Source organism: Miscanthus floridulus, chromosome 5 (genome assembly GCF_019320115.1).
Source record: "Miscanthus floridulus cultivar M001 chromosome 5, ASM1932011v1, whole genome shotgun sequence".
Classification (NCBI taxonomy): Eukaryota; Viridiplantae; Streptophyta; class Magnoliopsida; order Poales; family Poaceae; genus Miscanthus; species Miscanthus floridulus.
Genome location: NC_089584.1, coordinates 71,939,131 through 71,958,864, shown reverse-complemented (window position 1 = coordinate 71,958,864; position 19,734 = coordinate 71,939,131). Strand labels below are relative to the sequence as shown.

General features: G+C 41.7%; 1 protein-coding gene across 4 annotated transcripts; it reads right to left on the bottom strand.

Annotated features, from left to right (window-relative positions):
- Positions 1–345: 345 nt before the first annotated feature.
- Positions 346–18,020, bottom strand: LOC136450065 (chromatin modification-related protein EAF1 B-like). 4 transcript variants are annotated; one of them, XM_066450328.1, is made up of 23 exons: positions 17,636–18,020; positions 16,784–17,013; positions 16,659–16,713; positions 16,480–16,577; positions 14,957–16,403; positions 14,758–14,877; positions 14,401–14,655; positions 14,041–14,217; positions 13,655–13,738; positions 12,899–12,959; positions 12,211–12,788; positions 12,081–12,131; positions 11,736–11,793; positions 11,416–11,600; positions 8,481–8,534; positions 8,327–8,407; positions 7,881–8,018; positions 7,519–7,635; positions 5,895–5,995; positions 5,566–5,772; positions 5,116–5,485; positions 968–2,422; positions 346–670 (listed from the first exon to the last, which is right to left on the bottom strand). In XM_066450328.1, the coding sequence occupies exons 2-22, from the start codon at positions 16,918–16,920 to the stop codon at positions 1,034–1,036; spliced, it is 5,763 nt and encodes a 1,920-aa protein (XP_066306425.1). In that variant the 5' UTR covers positions 16,921–17,013; positions 17,636–18,020; the 3' UTR covers positions 346–670; positions 968–1,033. The 4 variants fall into 4 exon arrangements, with proteins under 4 accessions (XP_066306425.1, XP_066306428.1, XP_066306426.1 ...); XM_066450331.1 differs by having other exon boundaries at positions 11,736–11,790; XM_066450329.1 differs by having other exon boundaries at positions 16,784–17,006.
- Between the last annotated feature and the right edge of the window lie 1,714 nt (positions 18,021–19,734).

Below are 19,734 nucleotides of genomic sequence, written 5' to 3'. Positions count from 1 at the left end.
GGAGCTTCGAATTCCCACTTTCTCTAGAAATATAAAAAGAAAACCATTCATCCAAACAGCTCAGGTGTGACGTCCTGAACCAATTTAAATCGGAGGACCAATGGTCTCTGAATGCTGCGACGGAAGATCCAAGAGATACCTGCTAAGCTCAAGCTTTACTGTAGGATTAAATTTCACAGCTTCACCACCACCAGCTTATAGACCACAGGATAGCTGAGGATATAACCAACCATTGTGTGGACAATAGGATTACTGAACCAATAACACCAGGTGAGGGTTTATTTCCATTTACTTATCGGCGCAAAGCAGGACTCAAGAAACTGGAAAAGTAGAAACAACAGGATCTGGTTTGACGCAAAGGCAGGCTTTTCTTTTGCATTCATTGACTTGTGAGCTGAATATACAGGCTTATACAAAAGAGATCGTCTCTAACAACATGGACCTCAAAAGGCAAAATATACAACTGGGCCCAGTGTCGGGTTACAATTTGACAACGGCAGGAATTTGCCCTCACAAGAACCACCTCCAGCAATCTAGGGTCAAACTACATGGAAGGTAGCAGTGTGGCGCCAAAATGGTACAAGAAATAATTATCTACCTGACACTGAGGAGGCTACAATTAGCTCAAAGTTGAGCACTATCATCCGCACAACTTCCACAGCACGGACGCCTACAAAAAGATAGGAAGGTTATGAGAAAACTGAAAACAGAGGCCCTGCCACTTATAGATGCTCCAGCAGCAAATAAGGCAAAAAAAACAAACAGAAGAAAATTCATTTGGTGCCATAAAGCTTGAGAAACAAAAAATTATGCAGAAAGTTGGGGGTGGGAGGGTGCAAGAGTAGATTGATATACCCATGAGGACTTAGTCAAAATATGCTCAGGGTTTTAACTCAAAATTCTGGTATAACTTAAATGCAAACAAAATTGTGTCAAACATCAAGGAGCATGTCTGAATAGTAGATACCTGTACAAGTAACTTTACAAGGGGAAGGGATGCTCTTCAGAAATACGGGCCCAGTGTGGTTCATCATCATCCTGGTCCGGAATTTGAGGGGTGAGCATATACACCGCCTTGAACAACAGGTCTCTGCTGCTGCTGCTGAGACTGCAGTTGCTGCCGAGACTGTTGTAGCTGCACCTGGCCACCAATGCCATGTCCATGTATAGGCACACCACCAGACATTTGCCTTTGCAGCATGCTTTGGCTGGATGATGGCAACAGCTTATCACTTCCAACAAAGGTGTCTTGAGGTGAGCTAGCTAGCTGTGAGCTTGAGGTAATTGCACTTGGGTCATGGGCTGACTCTTGTTTCCGCTGGCTCATAGATGAGATGCCTGGGCTACCTGAATCTGTACTTCTTGCAAGTGAGGCAGATGACATTACCTGGTTATGTTGTACTTGGTCAACAGGTAATTCAATCCTGCCATCTGTGTTCGCATGACGATTTTGTTGCATTATCAACCTTTGAATATTATTCTGTGATGGATTCATGTACCGTAGTTGCTGCTGCTGTTGCTGTGCCAACTGTGAAGGTGAATGAAGTGAACCTTGTTGGGAAGTTAACAAGGTATGGTTGGAAGAACCCTTGACTGTGCCCTGATTACTAATATCTGGTGTCTGCATTGGAGACAAAGGCATCTGAGAAGTGTATACCTTTGGTTGATTCCCAGGTTGAGGTATCGATGGGATTGATCCTTTACTACCAACAAAATGCCCTGGAGCCTGTTGCATCACATTCTTATCAGGAACTTGATTTTTACAGTTTGTTGAAATGCCACTGGCTTGAGTAACATCCACAGGACTCTGGTGCACCATGTTCCCTCGGCCTAAGCTCTTCATAAGCTTAGCTTGCTGACTGCCTTGATTTCGTTGCTGTTGATTTTGTCTAGGCTGCTGCTGGCCCTGTTGCTTCTTCTGTTTATGTGAAGTTGCGGCTGAAGGCTGATGGGGAAGCATTGGGTTACCTTGTGCATTTTGTGCAGGATGTTGCTGCTTATGCTGTGGCTGTGTAACTGGGATTACACCGGTTGCAGATCCTTGGCTCTGCTGTTGCATCTGTGAGCCATTCTGTACAGCTGACACTGCACTGGCTCCAGATAGTGGGCGCTGTTGTTGGGGCATCATTTGTTGAATATGTCTCTCTTTAGCCAAGCGCATAGCATAAGCCTGCTGCTGCTGTGGATTTGACTGGTTTGTTCCTTGGGTATGAGGAAGGTGTGTGTTTCCATACATGTGCGATTGTTGTGGCATCTGATGTGGTTGGGACTGCTGGACAGGGAAAGATTGAACAGGTGAAGATGCCCCAGTGTTGGAATATGGTGGACCGCTGAAATGCACAGCATGATTATTTCCCTGTGAGACTTGTAACTGAAACTCTGGCATTATCATCTGTCTATGCTCTTCTGAATTCTGGCCAGGCTACAAGAAACAGACGATAGTATTAGTAACCGCAAAAAAGCACAAATGAAAACTCTTCATTTATCCATAACTTTCCTTGCCAAACGAAATTAATGTCGCAACAGCAACTAAGCCTTTTATTTGACACAATAGTAACCAGTAAACCTTTTTGTCTCAAGCAAGTTAGTAATAGTAGTAACAAATATTAATATCCTAGGTCATGGATCTAGCATAGGAACTGCTAGTTTCATCACGCTCCTATGTAAATACAGTTCTTTGGATATATTCCATCAGCTCAAATATCTATTAAATGCTTCTTCCCATGTCTGGAGGGTTCGCCGAATATGTACGAAATTCAGAACCCATCTCGAAATAACATTGGAGAATCTTTTCTTCAATCCACTCAAACGCCAACCACCCAACCCCCACCGCACCATGTCCACATACATCATCATTTTGGATTTGATCCATTATTCTATAACCACAGATCCAGTGTTGAATAAGCTTTCCTTCACTCACTGCCACACCTTACCCTCCTCACTACACAACATACATATCTCAACTAAACTTAATTATTGAATGCGTCATCCTTAGGTAATTCCATTGGACACAACGCCACAAGGCTGGTCATCGTCCTGTAGAAATTTTTAGCTTTTGTGGTTCCTGTTATCACGTTACTTCCTACCAAACATAGGCCGCCACCATCATGAGCACACACAATGACAAAAATTTCATAACATGATGGAGAGGAATATTATCAATTCAAAGAGATTATAAGAACAGAATGATAAATAAGGGGATCACAAAATTTTGCGGCTCAACATACCAGCATTTGACCATTTTCCTTTGATGTCCCACTAACATATGGCAATATTTCAAGCCCTTCAAGGAAGAAGATTAAGTGTTGCTCCCCTATTAGTTTGTTCTCTGGCTACATCACTGCAAGTAGACCTGAGCAAATTGAGCCCGACCCAGCCCGGCCCGAGCCCGACGGGTTTTGGCCTGCCCACGAACCTTAGTGGACAGGGCCTGGGCACAGATCTCGTTGCCCAGAAAAACTTTCTTTGCCTGAGCCCGGTCTGAAATGCTGCTTTTAGCTATTTTACACTGTAAAATGCGCGGGCGGCCCAAGCCCAGCCCAAAAAATAGGCCCAGCTTGCCCAGTGGGATGGTCATGTTCGGGATTTTTTTGGTCCAAAATAACCGGGCTTTTTTCGGTCCGGCCCGAACCCGGCCCGGCTCCGCAAAATGTTCAGGTCTAACTGCAAGTGCTTTCAGTATTTTCTACTTCCATTATTACTTCGTTAGACTTTGCTATCCTAATTTAACCATTTTTCATTAAGCCCACCTGTTCGCCTAAACAAAGGCCAACCCTGTCATTTAGGCCCTAAACAGTAAATTAAATGGTTGGACCATTTAAACCCATTTAAACCATTAAAAACCGTCTAAATAGAATCGAGTTAAACATGATTAAATGAGCTAAACAACCATTTAATTCACTATTTACTCAATACGAGGATTACAACTATCACATTTGACATCCAACTAATTAACATCGTAGGTATATGAGGTGGAGTTGGATTTAGTTTTAATCCAAAAAAATCAATTGGCAGAACACTTATATTTTACGTGCATAATTATGTATATTTTCTAGACTATTGGGCTTCTTACATACAAAAATATGTATATTATTTTAGTGCTACTATACAAAACCGTTTAGTCCATTTAACTCTATTTAAACACCATCTAAACGGCCTAAATGCTAAACAAAGGGTGACTGACTGTTTACCGTTTAGCGTTTAGGATAATGCTGAAGCCATGGCAATGGCATGAAGTTGGTCATAATATTCAAAACGGATTAAGGGAGCTAATTTCCCATGAATATTCAATAATTCGCTAATCACACGAATTGTCTCCCTTGCTCCAATTATTCAAGTTTTCGGAACTACAGTTGCTACATTTTCAACGCATCACTGGTGATTCACAAACTCTGGCCAGCACTCAACCAAGTCCGTGTATATAGCTCTCTCTATTGGGTCGGTCAGTTTTGAACCACAGCAGCTAATTTGGAAATCATGGGCACCTACCTAAGAAGTGATGATTTTTCCTTTAATCAGTGGCGTAAAATATATGTTGCATGGCGGACCAGCTGGCCCGTAGAGGTTTGCTTCACCTGGCTAAATGCTTGTTCTGTGATCAGGAAGCTGAAACCATCCAGCATATTTTATGCGGATGTGTTTTCTCTAGACAAGTGTGGTCTCCCACCCTCTGTCACTATGATCACCAAGACCTCTCGCCATCTCCACTGGACAGGGACTTCTTTGGATGGTGGTCAAGGATAAGCAAGTTGATCCCTGGTGATTTCAAGCTAGGCCTGAATTCTCTGATTACCTTGGTTGCATGGATGTTGTGCAAGCACCGCAATGAGGCTGCGTTCAATGGCCGGTCCTATCATGCAGAGAGTTCTTAGACAGGTTTATGAAGAGAGCCAACTTTGGTGTCTGGCTTTTGGAGATGTATATGGGTTAAAGCTGGCGGGTAGTTCTGGTCATGCTGTTATTTGGATTAAAAGGCACAAATGTAACTTTGCCATAGCAGAGTGGACGGGCGTGGATGCGTGCATGTGTAAATCAAATTGAATACTTACCAAATTATAAACACAGCAGAATATATGAAGAAATTAAATCTTAATGCATATCAAATTGAGTGCTTACCCTAAGCATCTGCATTGGGTCACGTGGCCTCAACATAGTACTTCCAGGTCCCGGTATGGCACCAGGATGAACGTTTACTGCATTTTTTAAGCCTTGACCATTGTTGGGTGACATGTTTCCAGGAGAACCAAGCCTTCGAAAACCCGGCCTAGTAACAGGTGTTCCTCGATTTAGTCCAGTCATGATTCCAACACCATGTGTGGGTGGCATCATTCGGGCACCCCGATCAACGCCAGATGGCAACACACCAGGAACAGGAACTCCAGGTTGCTGAAGGTTTCTGCCATTGACCATCTGGTTATAATGAATTCTTGATTGCTCATCACCCTGTATTGAGGTTGGTCTAGGTACACCAAACCTCTGAGCATCCCTGCAATAGAGATTTTGCAGAAACAAATATGAACACAGAATGTTTTACATATCAGCTATAGAGGATAATCAACCATTTACCTAGAGGGAGCATTCAAAGGCAATGGCGAATTGCTTCCTAAAACCATACCAGGAGAACCTGGTAATCTCACGTTCATATTTGAAGTGGGAAGAGTAGGACCAACAGAACAATTATTGTTTGGAAGAGCTAACCCACTTGTGTGAGATCCTGGATAACCAATAGAAAGTGCATCCGAGTTCGAAGGTCCATCACAAAGGTCAAGTGGCCTATAACAAGATTAAAATTAGAAAAAAAATGGCAGTTTGGTATGGACAATATAGGAAGTTGTAAGTTCATAACAGAATTAGATAAGAGAGGTAGTTCAAACTTCAAAGTGGATAGTTCATACGTCAAAATGACACCAGGTAAGTTGCCTGGACATGCTTGAGAAAGTGCAAAAACATGAGAAGTATGAAGCGGATTTATTTGCCTCAGTTCCTGGATCTCACCCTAATAAGAAAAAGATGTAGACACATGAATATCACTGTGAGCAAATACCAATGATACAAAAAATGAGTTCCAGATTGGAAGAAACATTATAGGTAAAGTTCTCAAAATAACTTAAATACTCCCTGTCCTGTAATCCAGTGTATTGAAGCATTTAAAAATTGCATCAAAACATCAGGGATTTGGAGTACAAAAGGATAAGCTCGTATCAAAATTTTGTGCTATTGTATCGTTACATTATTTTTTTATATAAGTAAACATACCCAAGACCTGGTTCTCCATATTACAGGTTTTCCTAATATAGTGTATTAATGTTGATCATACGGAGGGAGTAAATGTGAATATTCAGAAAAATCACTAGAATACACTATATTCAGAAAAATCACTCCCTTTAATCTCTTAATTTCTCTGAAAATCACTAGAATACACTATATTACAGGACGGAGGGAGTAAATGTGAATATTCAGAAAAAGAAGCATGGTTTGGTTTCACCATACATCACATGATGGGTTGTGACCTGACTTGGATTGCAAACTGAAATATTCAAAACTTTCAAATTAACCAAACATAAGTATGGTTAAATCATATAGTGCATGATTGACTGTAATTTGAATTGGACTGCAAATTGAATTATACATTCTAGAAAAAAAAACATAAATCACCATAAGAAACTATCAATAATATAATATAAGAGCCTATATTCACACCGATATCCATGCAAACATTTTGTTTTCAATGTAAGTAGGGATAATGATTTAGTAGCTCCATAGAATAATAAAGGTACATATCACACAGAGGGGAGACTAATCCATCAATGCACCAGAACATGCAATTAGCATCTCCATTACTTTCCTTGCACATGCCTAAAACAGTTGAGTTGTCCTAACTAACTGTAAGGAAATGGTCTATCAAGTATCAAGCAATAGCAAAAAAAGTACAAAATAATTAGCAAATACTCCCTCGGGAAACAAGAATGACAGTTATTTTTGGGACAGGGGGAGTACTCCTTACATCCCAGAATGATAAGCGCATTTTGAACAGGGAAAAGTCATACAAAATAGATCGACCCTTACAATATGTTGTCAACTGCTAAAATATCAATATCATCTCAAAGAACTTTGAATACAAATATATTGATGCAAGTTTATGTCCTAAACTTGTATTTGACTAATCTTTAGTCAGTTTGTGAAATTTGACTTTCCTGATACAAAATATGCTTATCATTTCAGGACGGAGGGGGTTCACTATTACCACTCTGATGGAAAACAAAGTTGTTAGGACATTGACACTTGGACAATTTCTATTAAAATTACTAATGAAGTAAAAAAACAAAAATTATTTTATGAAAGCATTCTTAGCAATTATTCTAGTAACATTAATTTCATTTCGTTAATGCATGTAATTCTTCATATATTGACAGTCAAAGCTCAAAAGGTTTGAAGGGAATACATGTAAGCTAAAGATTACAAACATATTACATCCCAACCAACAATCATTTATGATGTTTTCCAAAACATAATACTAACCTTTCTACAAGTTTGATGCAATTTTTGTCCAAGGAATATTATTTTCTCAAAGTGTGCCTTGAGAGTCTCTTCCTCAAACGGTCCTTGAAGGCGCTGAAACAGTTGCCTTGCACTACCCTGATATTCAAATGCAGAGGGTCATAGTGTTAAAGACGAATGAGTGTGTATCTTTGGTTAATATGTGCTGCATGTTGTTGAAGAAAAAATTCTCATTTTCTTTCTATAACCGCCATAATGATTTTTGGAAAGATGCAGCAGATTAGAAGCCGCTTGACCAAAGATCTAGAATCATAATCTTCCAAAAATCATTTCCATATACAAGCTGAGAAGTAAAATAGAAGAAATAATAAATGGGAATTAACCTTTGGAATCCCAGGCAATGCAGAAGGATAGTGCTGAGATGAGCCTGAGTCATCAGCACTGTCAGCACCGTCACCACAACTTTTATCCGTCAGAAGTTTATGGCGTTCCTTACACTCATTAGGCCTTCTGTATATGCACTGCGAAGGAGGTGCTAAAATCTTCAATCAAATAATAAAATAGAAAATATTTTTTTTTAATTAGCACCAGACTATTGAAAGTTTGCAACAATTAAGATCCAAAGCCATGAAAAATTATAAATATAAATCAGTTACAAAGAGGAACACAAAATAACATAGACTTACTCCTAAGAAATACAAAAGGTGCTAGAAGAAAAACACAAACATACAGGTTGCAACAAAATAGTTGCATGGTACATTTTGATGATCAAGGAGAAAAATAAATGACTGATACCAAATTAAAACAGTTATCCTAAATAAAATGTTACCTTCAATTGGATAATGCTATTAAGGGCGTCGCTCACCAATTCCCAGTTTTCACCCATATCATGGACAAGGACAACAAGAGCCTGGTATAAAAGGAAATTAGAGTATTGCCAACAAATAAAAGAATAAGACCCACAATATTGCAAAGACAATAACCTGATCCTCAAAACTTGACCATGGGCTTCCAGGACCTGAATGACCAGCTGGCATCTAACAAAAAGATCAGAATTTTAGAAAGCTTTTTTTAATAAGAAACACATAAACTGCAAGAAGCCAAGAGTGGCCACTGTCTAGTGGCGTAGACCAAAGTGTGCCTCCCCAAAGAGCCTGGTGGTTTTCTTGGAATTTCTAATCTCCAACACCTTGGCTGGGCTCTTCGGTTGAGATGGTTGGTTGAAGAAAAATAGATTCTACTCATCCTTGGACCAAATTTCATGTGCCAGTCCATAAGTGTGTCCAAGCATCCTTCTGACGAAATACTCTATTGTTTTGGACTGACAGATAAATTGATCTTGCCCCTCAAGTCTTGGTGTTAGTTCCCAAAAGGAAAAGGAACAAGAGAACAGTTCTCGAAGCTTTAACTGACCTTACCTGGGTTAGGGATATTCAGGGCGCCATATCTGCTCCATTTTTCACAGAGTATTTCGCCCTTTGGGATCTCTGATCTCATCTCAGAAGTACTAAAACCAGAGGTGGAAGACACTCACATTTGGAGGTTCTCTGGTGATGGGCATTATTCAGCGAAATCTTCCTATGAAAGCCTGTTTCTTGGTACGGTAATTTTCAGTCCTTATGAGAGGATTTGGAAATTTGGGCGCCTGGGAAATGTCGTTTTTTCATGTGGCTAGTGGTCCGTGAAAGGTGTTGGATGGCTGATCGATAGGCACGGAGGGGGCTTCCTCACCCTTCCTGTTGCCCCCTTTGTGACCAAGAGGAGGAAAATATTAACCACTTGATGTCGACATTCGTCTTCGCACAACAATTCCGTTTTTTCCTTCTGCGCCCAGTCGGCTACAGTCTCACTCCCCTATCTGATGAGATCTCCTTTGATGATTGGTGGGACGGAAGTTCAAGGAGGGTGCCTGATCACTTAAGAAAGGGTCTGGATTCCATCACCATCTTAGAGGCCTGGACATTGTGGAGTTTTCTGAACCTCCTAACCTAGCTAGAGCACTATTGCTTGCTAGTGAGGAGCTTCTTTTTGGGGGTTTTGCTGGGGCGAGAGGCATCAATCACCTCCTTGCACACGGGCTGATTGTTTATTGATTGTGGTAGTGGTCGTCTCCAACTCTTGTTAAGGGCGCGACGTTTAGGATCCTAGTGGGTTGTGTTGTGCGTGTGTAAGGTTTCTTGTATGGGTTCTTGCCCCCATTTTCTTCTTAATATAATGATACACAGCTCTCCTGCGTGTTCTGAGAAAAAATAAACTACAAAAAGCAACATAGAATGCTAAATATCTTAACACAAAACAGAAAATGTTGGACTATTCAAAAGAATTTGAAATCTTGAAGGTAGCAATCAGCTCAGATTTTAGATCAATTTATATTTGATCAAACCTGGAATCAGCATCTCTAGCACACCCTGAGCGCGAGTGACTGAGTTCATAAGGTGATATTTCAGATTTTTAAAAACAGGGGCCTACACAAGTTCTTTGGCCAATAAACTTGACCAAGCCTCCCTCTAGCCATGCTCGACAGCTAAAGCACTTCAATCAATCAAGAATGTGAAAATTGGCCAAATTCATGCTAAGCATGGCTGTATTTTAACTCTGCTCATTCCTGCAAAATCCTCCTCAGGGCAATACTCTGCAAAATCAGCTTATGACGGCATGTTTCTTGCTGCGGTGCAGTTCAGACCTTGGGAAAGAATCTGGCAAGACATGGGCACCGGGCAAATGTAAGTTTTTCATGTGGTTAGTTGCCCACAATAGATGTTGGACTGCTGATTGTCTTGCTCGAGGCCTCAAAGAGGCCTTCCTCATCATGAGCATTGCATCCTGTGTGACCAGGAAGAGGAAACCATTGATCACTTGCAGGTGGCTTGCGTTTTTGCACAAGTTTGGTACAGCTTGCTACATCTGGTTGGTCTGCAATCTATCTGTCCACAACCTGATGAAACATCTTTTGTGGAGTGGTGGGCAAATTCTGTGGAGTCTCTGGACAGGACAAGGGCTAAATTCAATTGTCATCCTAGGTGCTTAGTCAATCTGGATCCACCATAACCACTGTGTTTTTTATGGAACCATCCCTAGTCTAACTATGGTGTTAACTTCTGCCCGGGAAGAGCTTCGTCTTTGGAGTGTGGTGGCTGCGGAGTGGTGGGCAAATTCTGTGGAGAGTCTCTGGACAGGACAAGGGGATACGATTGTCATCCTAGGTGCTTGGTCAATCTGGATCCACCGTAACCATTGTGTTTTTTATGGAATCATCCCTAGTCTAACTATGGTGTTAACTTCCGCTCGGGAAGAGCTTCATCATTGGAGTGTGGCCAGGGCACAAGGCATATCTTACCTTGCTGCCCTTGCACCAACAAGTGGCCAGTCCTAGAGGCTGCCGGCTGTTGGTCGAGGTCAGGTTGAGTTGTGTTTGAAGGCATGATATTAGTGTTCGATTAAGTGAGGGTGGCGTGGTGTTGTACAGGTTCCTAACCCCACCCCACCCTACCCCACCCCCCCACCCCCCCACCCCCCCTCTTTCTTCCTAATATAATGATATGCAGCTCTCCTGCAGATTCAAGAAATAAAAACTCTGCTCATTCCTACCATTACCAATAATGGAGGCACATAATGTCCAAGTGACCCATAACAAGGTAAACAGCTTTACTCAGTAGTGCATTCAGTTGTTGTGGACAACAGGAGCAAGAAGAAATAGCAAGAAATGAAAATTGTAGTAAATATATTTGTAGTGCTTCTCACAGTGACTAAACCATAACCTGACCTAGCCATCCATTTTATGTTACCAAGACATGGATCAAAAACTAATTGCTGATAACTTTTAGTAAGCCAAAGTAATACAAACGTTCAAGAAAAAGATTTCAAGTGGGATACAAAAACTGCATAACCAGAATGATAATTACAAAAAGATATTAATACCTTGAATCCTTTACTTTTTCTTCCACGGGTGCTAATCTTTATGACCTTCGTAGGGTTTGCCATGTTGCTCATTTGTGATGCAGCAGGAGAGGCCATTGGACCAACTGGTGTAAGAGCTTCCAGTGAAATATCTGGTGCTTGATTCAACAATTTAGGCTTCTTAGCAGCATGTAGGCCACTAACCACTGTTGATAAATCAATAACACCTAACATGTGAGGAGCTATTCACATTCGAATGATAAGAACAAGTTGTGTTCATGTGGCAGTAGTGAAAATATGATGATAAAGTATGTTATCCGAAGAATGGATAAAGGGAGTACCAAAATTCCCATTTGACTCGAATTGATGAGTCTCCGGTCTCTTTTTAATATAATCCTTCTGGCACAGAATGGAGAAAACATGCATCAGATACTAAGTATGGTGGTGTTAGGTTATCTTGTGGCATTCCCAGGTCTCAGCATAAGAACACACAAAAGAGCGCTATACTACATGATGCACGTCTAAATTCATTTAGCACGAAGATTTGTTTTCAGAACCTTAAATCATTTCAGGCTGTTGTTCAGCAATTTGTTACTAAATAGAAGTATGGATAGCCACCATGACATAAAAGTTAGTTGCAATGATCTATTCAAGCAATATAATCAAATATAGAAGAAAAGGTATACCTGCTCATATTGAGCTATCATATCGATCTGAGATCTAGGATCATAAGTTCCCTGAAAAAATCACCAGAAACTTCCTCTATCAAACAAAGCCACCAACAAAAATAATGAAAATTTTGCACAAAGCATTAACCTTTCCAGGAGCCATCAATGAACAAGATTCGGCCACGTTTGGTAGTGCCTTGTAGCCTGGGTGCTTAGTCTTTTTCTTCTTTTTAGATTTTGTAGACACCTCACTACCATCATACAACAATTGTCTGTCAAAATCAACAGTGGACTCTATATCTGCGTTCTTCCTGGAAAATGACCCTCCATGTAATGAACTTTGATCATCTTGACAGGAGTTTGTGTCTCCACTAGATGCGTCTGTTTTATTTGTGAATTGAGGGGTCCCAGAAGCACCAGCAGGAAATGGACTCGCAACCCGCTGCCTAGCTGCTGTGCGGATGCGTTTTATAGGAATGGTGAGGAAGTCTGTTCGTTTGCCGTTTGATAAGAGTTGCTGGTTTCCTGATTTGCTTTCCAAATACGGTGGTTCATAAGGATTGTCAGCACCAATTTCATATGACCTTGTGCCATTTATCCTCTGCGGCAAAGGGTGCTTCTTTTTGTGACTATTTTTTGATGCCAAACCACCATCATAAACTCCAGGCAATAAATAGGTGCGTGCCTCCCTTTCGTCATCTCCATATGCATTGTCCATAGGGACATCTACACAAAATTTAGTGTTGGCAAGAACATGAAACACATAATAACACAAGAAATTAGAGAATAGTGGTATATAGTTTATGTTGGTAAGAATATGAAACACATAATAATACCTGTGACAGATGCATATGTTGATGGCTCATAATCATCCTTGAGTACAGTGTTACCAACTTTCTGGAACAAATAGATATTAATTTCAATATACGTCCATTTTTACGACCACCTAGAAAACGGCAGAAATGCAAATGGATCTTATAGGCGTTTCCTGTTAGCAATTTAGTGTTGACAAGGTAGCTATTAACACCCAAGATTCTATAGCCCATAATACCAAACAAAATCTATAAAGCAGATACTTGGAAAGAGACTATTGCATTTTGTAACCCCACTGCTTAACAGTTAACACATGAAGCTTTCCTAGAAACCAGCAATTGAAGAGCAGTCACAAGTGAAACAACAGCAACAACAAAGCCTTTACTCCCAAGCATGTTGAGGTACACTAGTGAATGATGCTCAACAAGAGCCATAAGGACCAGAGAGAGAGAAAGAAAACGAGAAAGACATAAACAATTTAGTAACATAGCATTACTGTTAACCGTTACAAAATGATACACAGGCGAAACACTTGGCCATGTGTTCTACCGAAAAGATATATGTTTCAGTGTGTGCTCAAATTTTCAACATTTACGGCATGTTTGCTTTGCTCCCAGACTGCTTTTGCCTGGCGCGAGCGTCGCCCTTAGGCATCCAATTTCGGATGCCTGGCAGGCAGCTCGCCTGAGAGACCATGAAGCAAACACGCCCATAACAAAATAACCCGATGATAAAAAAAAAAGTGTAAGGCTCTTAGAGTACCAAGACTATCTCCTTACCTTGTTATTATAAACAAAGAGACGCTCCATAGACTCCCTGTATGCCTGCATTGCACCAGGTGTTACACCGTAAAAGAGATTTGCCTGAAATTAGGGGGGCATCATTAGCATTTTTATTTTTTTGAGATCCTGTGAGGTCATTTCAGATTTACTGTCTATTAAAAAAACTTGATCAACCTAGGAGGAACTCGATGGCATTGTACACAAGGAATAGGCACCCAAATTCGAGCCAAAGAGGACACAAGTCTGAGAGATACCCACATATCCCACCAACTGAGCTAGGCTCAGTTGCTGTATCAGGTTTACTAGCACTTTGATGAAATGAAAAAAAAGCAAAACGGTGTAAACAAACTGGTCATCAAAAGAACAGTGTTCAGATAGATTACTTCTGAAAGTTGGTCAGGTACTTTCAAAATGACAAAATCATTTAGCCGGTCAGGAGTTGGTGGTGCTTCGGCTAATGGCATACATTCAGATGCATTAATGTTGTACTCAAGAAGCCTAAGTGCATAGCTCTGAATAGGAGACTGATGAGACTTTTCTTGCTCCAAACACTCCTCATCCTGTACAAATTCAATATCACCCCAACATCAAATGCCAAATACACCAAGCTATATAAATATGAATCTCAAACATCAAGAGCCATTAACAATTCCATTAAACTGGGACACTTACAAATAAACATGAAATCCTTAAGCATTCTGGGACACTATAAAAAAATTAATCAGTATATTCATTTTGCTTACCGGTTTTCCTGCTTTGACCCCACCCAGCTTATTTTCTTCTAGCTCATTCGGTTGCTCTATTGGCATTGGTTTAGGAATACCACCACTAGCTCGTAAAGTATAGACTGAACGCCAAAAGCTCATAATACCATTGGCCAGAACTCTGGCAACAGATTTCTGCTTTCTCTGAATGCTTGCTTCTTCAAATACCGCTCGCCCTTTAGAAGAAATCCAGTGGGACATCTGTGCTGCAGCTGCATTTTTCCACAGGCGCTCCTATTATGGAAGCGAGATATTCAAATAAGTTTTTCAAGTCAACAATGGGGAGCTGCACAGCAAAAATATTTCAGTTCATAGAAGGAACAGTTGAGGAAGAACCTGCATGAAGTCATTTGCCATCCAGACCATCTCCTCCAGAACAAAATCCCAGTGGCTCTTCCGCTTCTTCTCCAAAGAAATATTGCAGAGAGACCGTTCACCAGCCCTCTTAATATTTGCCTGTGCCAAGTAATGAGTTTTCCCTTTTTAGAAGCAAAAGAGCACTATCAGAAACGAAGGGTTTATATACTAGGTATACCTCTATATACCGTGCCCTTCTGAGGATAGCATCTTCGTGATCCTTCTTTGCAACGACAGAATCTTCACATTCCTTCTTTGCTATCTTCTCCTGATCTCTGCTAGATTTCTCAACATCATTTTCTACAAAGTTACTCACATCACTTGTGTCTGTGGCAGGGGGCACAGTAACAGAAGCTAGCTTTTGGGCAACACTCAATTCACTTGCATTATTTCCATCAGAATCTTTGCATTCCTCCATGTTCCCTTTTCCCTGATTAGAAGTAGCAAGCTGTTCTGCATTATTTTTTGAATCTACTGCATTGTTACAAACTTCTGTTTCATCTTTTGCACAGAAGGAATTGCTAAATTCAGGATGTGCAGGAGTAGAACTGTCATCCAAAACGACAGGCCGACTACTAACTTCCAGTTGACCATCTTTCTTGTCATCCTGGTTGTCAGGTAGGATCTTATTCAAGCCTTCATCAGCCATTTCATCTGCACTCACTGGTACAAGATGCTCATTTTGACCTGGATGTTCAGTAACAGCTTTGGCAGCATATGCATGAATTGGATCGACTTCATTTTCATTCAAACTAGCACTTTTGACAGCAGAGTAAGGGGTTGCACCATTGTTATCCATACCATCTGCATGAATGTCAACCACACTTACCATAGATGGGCTATTACATGTCTTCTCAAGAGTTTGTGCTTCTTTCGATATTTCATTGGATATAGATGGGAGAGAACAAACTATCCTTGAAGCAGCTACTTTTGAAATAGCATCTGGGGATTCCACAGAAGCAAATGCAGTAGCCATCTGATCACCTACAGTAAGATGAGAATTATCAGGCACACTGTTTGGTGAAATCTCCATAGCAGGACTGCCATTGTTGCTGTTTGATAACTCAGTTTTGGATGTTTGGTTGCCTTCCGGAATTGCTTGAACATTTTCCGTCTCCATTGCCACCTTATCATTCAGTACTGATGCATTTTTCAGCATATTTTTAGAGTTAGGACTAGTCGGTTTTGAATCACCAATGGATGAAACACCATTATCCTCAGTCTTGGTTTCTGGGATTAACCCCGTTACATCTTTTTGCTGAGAACTCAATGGAGGAATTGGTGGATACCTAACAGATGCACTATTTGCATTCTCTCTGATAGACTTTGACCTACGTCGTGCGTACGCTTGGCTCTTTGGACCAAGACGGAACAACCCAGAATCTTCTTCTTTTGCATTGTTCTGACCATCACGGTGCAGGAACTGCTCGGCTTGAGCTGAATTAGTTCTCTTAGTTCCACGTTTCGAAATTTTCTCCCCACCTATGTTGCTGGCATCTCCATCCAAAAGCATAAGATTATCGGCTGTATTGCCTTCACGGCACAATGAATTTCCTGGCTTGCCACTGCTTTCAACAGAATCCCCATGAGGTGACGTAGCAAATGCAAAACTACCTTTGGTCTCACTGCGGTACAATAGACACAAAAGGCTTAGATGAATAAACAATGTTATCAAATGATAGATCAGTAATTAGTTATCACCTTATCACATTCTGTTCAGCTATCTGTTCTGTCACAGAAGTGGACTGTACACTAAGCGAAGCTACATGGCCAAGTTGGAAATCCAAGGGATTGCCTCCCTGCAACAATAAGTGAATAAATAAGGAAAAAAAGTTCTGACGCAAATTCAATGTGCAAACCATAAGGATGCCAATGCAAACCTTTTCCAGAAATTCAAGCTCCCTCCTTCGTTCTTCACGGACATCATATTCCTGCCTGGAGTTTTGCATTGCTGAGCATCAGGTATGTAGTGTAAGTTCAGAGCAAGGTCTATTAGTTTATGTACCTGAGCTCCTCTTGAGCTTTCTCTATGGCTGCACGACGTGGTGAAGCTTTAGTGTCAACGCTCACACCACATTCAGCAATACCTCCCATAGAGAACAGCTCAATAGCCACTGGACCACAGAAGCAGGCTTTGCCCATGCATCATTGTATGCACATGTAGTCAGAAGTGTGTGCCATTAAACTGCAGTGTCCTCTCAGATTCTCAAGTCAAGAAAAGAGACACTCTGTTTCCTGCACCAAACGCCGGTCAACATACACCCAACTAATGCTATCTGAAACAACGGACCAATCAGAGTTTCTAACAAGAAACGCACTCCTGTCATATAAGGCTCAAGCAAAAGGAAAACATGTAAAAAGATATAAAATAAGTCTAACCACAATAATTCAATGACAGACTTTGACATAACGGCATGTGACCAACAAACATGAGCAAGCGCTGCAAATGACATGACATCCCTTGCCCAATTAACAATGGCGCACACAGAGAAATAGCAGCATTTTGCCTTATCAAGTAACAAAAAAAACACACAACCTGACAAGCTGCTTAAACGATGTCATTAGTTTCCATATCAGAAGAAAAATCCAGGACCGTCAGAACAAGTACAGAAAAAATCACATTTTTGAGCCCGCCCACACCATTTCCCAAACTGAAAAGTGACATGACGTACTTTTAGCCCATGCACGTTACTAGTTAACTCTGGCTCAGCGATTACTACGTGGAGCGGACCAGCGCATGTACCACCCCACGCCCGCCCAAGCCCAAATGCAGCACAATTCAGCAGCCGCCGGTGCAGTCCCCCAGCACTGACCACTCGGACCTGCCACCCACAACACCGCACGGCATTCTACATACCTCAATTGCGACCCTACGGGGCCGTGGGAGCCAGAGGGAGCCGACTGGAGCGCCCGATGGAGCAGGGGATGAACATGAACGGCCCCAAGACAGGAGCTAGGGTTAGGGTTTGGGGCAGGGGAGCCCGGGGAAGCCCACGAGGCGGGGTGCGAAGGCCTGAAGGCACCTGGGGAGGCCTCAAGAGCGCGGAAAGGGCCTCGCCGGAGGCGGCGGTGTCGACGCCGGAGATCGGGCGCGGTGGAACGGGGTTGCGGGGGCAGGGGGGGTGGTGCGTCGTCCGTATGCAGGCGAGGTGTTGGCTCTTCTCCCTGGGGAAGAAGGGGAGGGAGGAGAAGGTGGTGCGCGCGACGCCACGGGACGCGAGACGGGCCGGCCTGGTTCGGTCGGGTGCGTGTGAACTGTGAAGTGGTGCGATCTGACCCGGTGGGCGTGGGGCTGTGGCCTTGTTGGGGTTCGGGTTGCACGACTGGTGTGGGCTACGTCTACGTGACAGGGGATTTAGGTACATGTTTTTTTAACAAAATATTGGTACTTGTAATTTGTTTTCCTTCGCTCGAACTGACTGTTATACCAACGTGATGGGTTAAAAAAAATAACAGACCACCCACTTTTATTAAAGCCGATAAACAGAGATCTTTTAATCTATACTGGATCATGCATGTATGTTGCAACGAAAAAATAATAATATCACGATAATTGGAGCTTGAACATGTATTGTACTTTAAAAAACGATACTTTGAGTATGATATTCAAACATTATGCTTGTAGTCAACCATTGGTATTACATGGAGTTTTCATGAAACATGAACAGTTGCTCCTAAGAGCGATGATAGTATGTGAAGCAAGTACACACTAACATTAAAATCCAACACATCACTTGTCAAAGATTCAAAAGACCATCGGTTACAATAGTCTCCAATTGACATGCCAAACATAATGGTAACTGGCTAAGGGTGCGTTTAGATCCAAAAATTTTTGGATTTTGGCTCATTGTAGCATTTCGTTTGTATTTGGTAATTAGTGTCTAATTATGGATTAATTAGGTTCAAAAGTTTCGTCTCGCGATTTCTCGACCAACTGTGTAATTAGTTTTTTTTTCGTCTACATTTAGTACTCCATGCATGTACCGTAAGATTCGATGTGACAGTTACTATGCAAAATTTTTTGGCAACTAAACGGGGCCTAAGTGCAATTTCATGCATCCATCGACCCAGTCGGAGTTCAAAGTGTGATACAGCCCCTAATGTCCTGAATAAGGAAACAAAAGCTACATCAAACTCCGGTAATACACGTACACCAAGCTAATAATTGTTATCCCAAGACTTCTTGCCTTCTCCTGGGTAAGGTCCTTAGCTCTTGGTGGGGATCTCACAAAAACACAAAAGTACCAAATAAAGTCAGTAATGTTCCATTTAGCTAGTGACTAAGCAACAAGCCAAGCATCTCAACAAAAAAAAGTTTGACCCGTGGAGGTAAGACAGCCCCTGAGCATTGTACTTAAGAAGAAGACCTTTTCACGTAAATCGAGAAAACCCCCAAACCTCTGCCCCGTGCCACAGCTCCCGTGAGACTAGTTTGGCCTTAGACCTTTGCTTTGGCGTGAAGCAGACGAGGGGATTTTTTTCAACGCGTAGATAAACTGCGCCTCCTCCGGCCAACAAATCCGCCCCCGAGGGGGTTCGAACTTTGGGCAGTAGAGTGCAAAGCGCACAACCATATAGCGTTCGCTTGCGCCAAGCATCGCCAAAAAAACTGAGAGCGAAAATAGTAACAGACTAACAGTAGACCCCTTCTGTCTTATCTCTACCGCTAAAAACATCCTCATGTTATGGTTTCTGTCTTATCTCTACTACTAAAAACATCCTCGTGTTATGGTCTCCGCACTCCTAATCACCTCCACCTCCGTAACTAGGGAATTTCTTATGAGCCATTATAAAAGATTGCAATTCCTTATGAGTCACTGAAAAAGTTCAGCGGACTTCAGCGCCACTGCTCCATTTTTTTTACCCTACATGCCACTGCCGTCGGATTGGACTCTAACGGTGTCAAACTGTAGGTGTGAAAAGTCAAAAATACCCTTAGACCTAAATATGTCATTA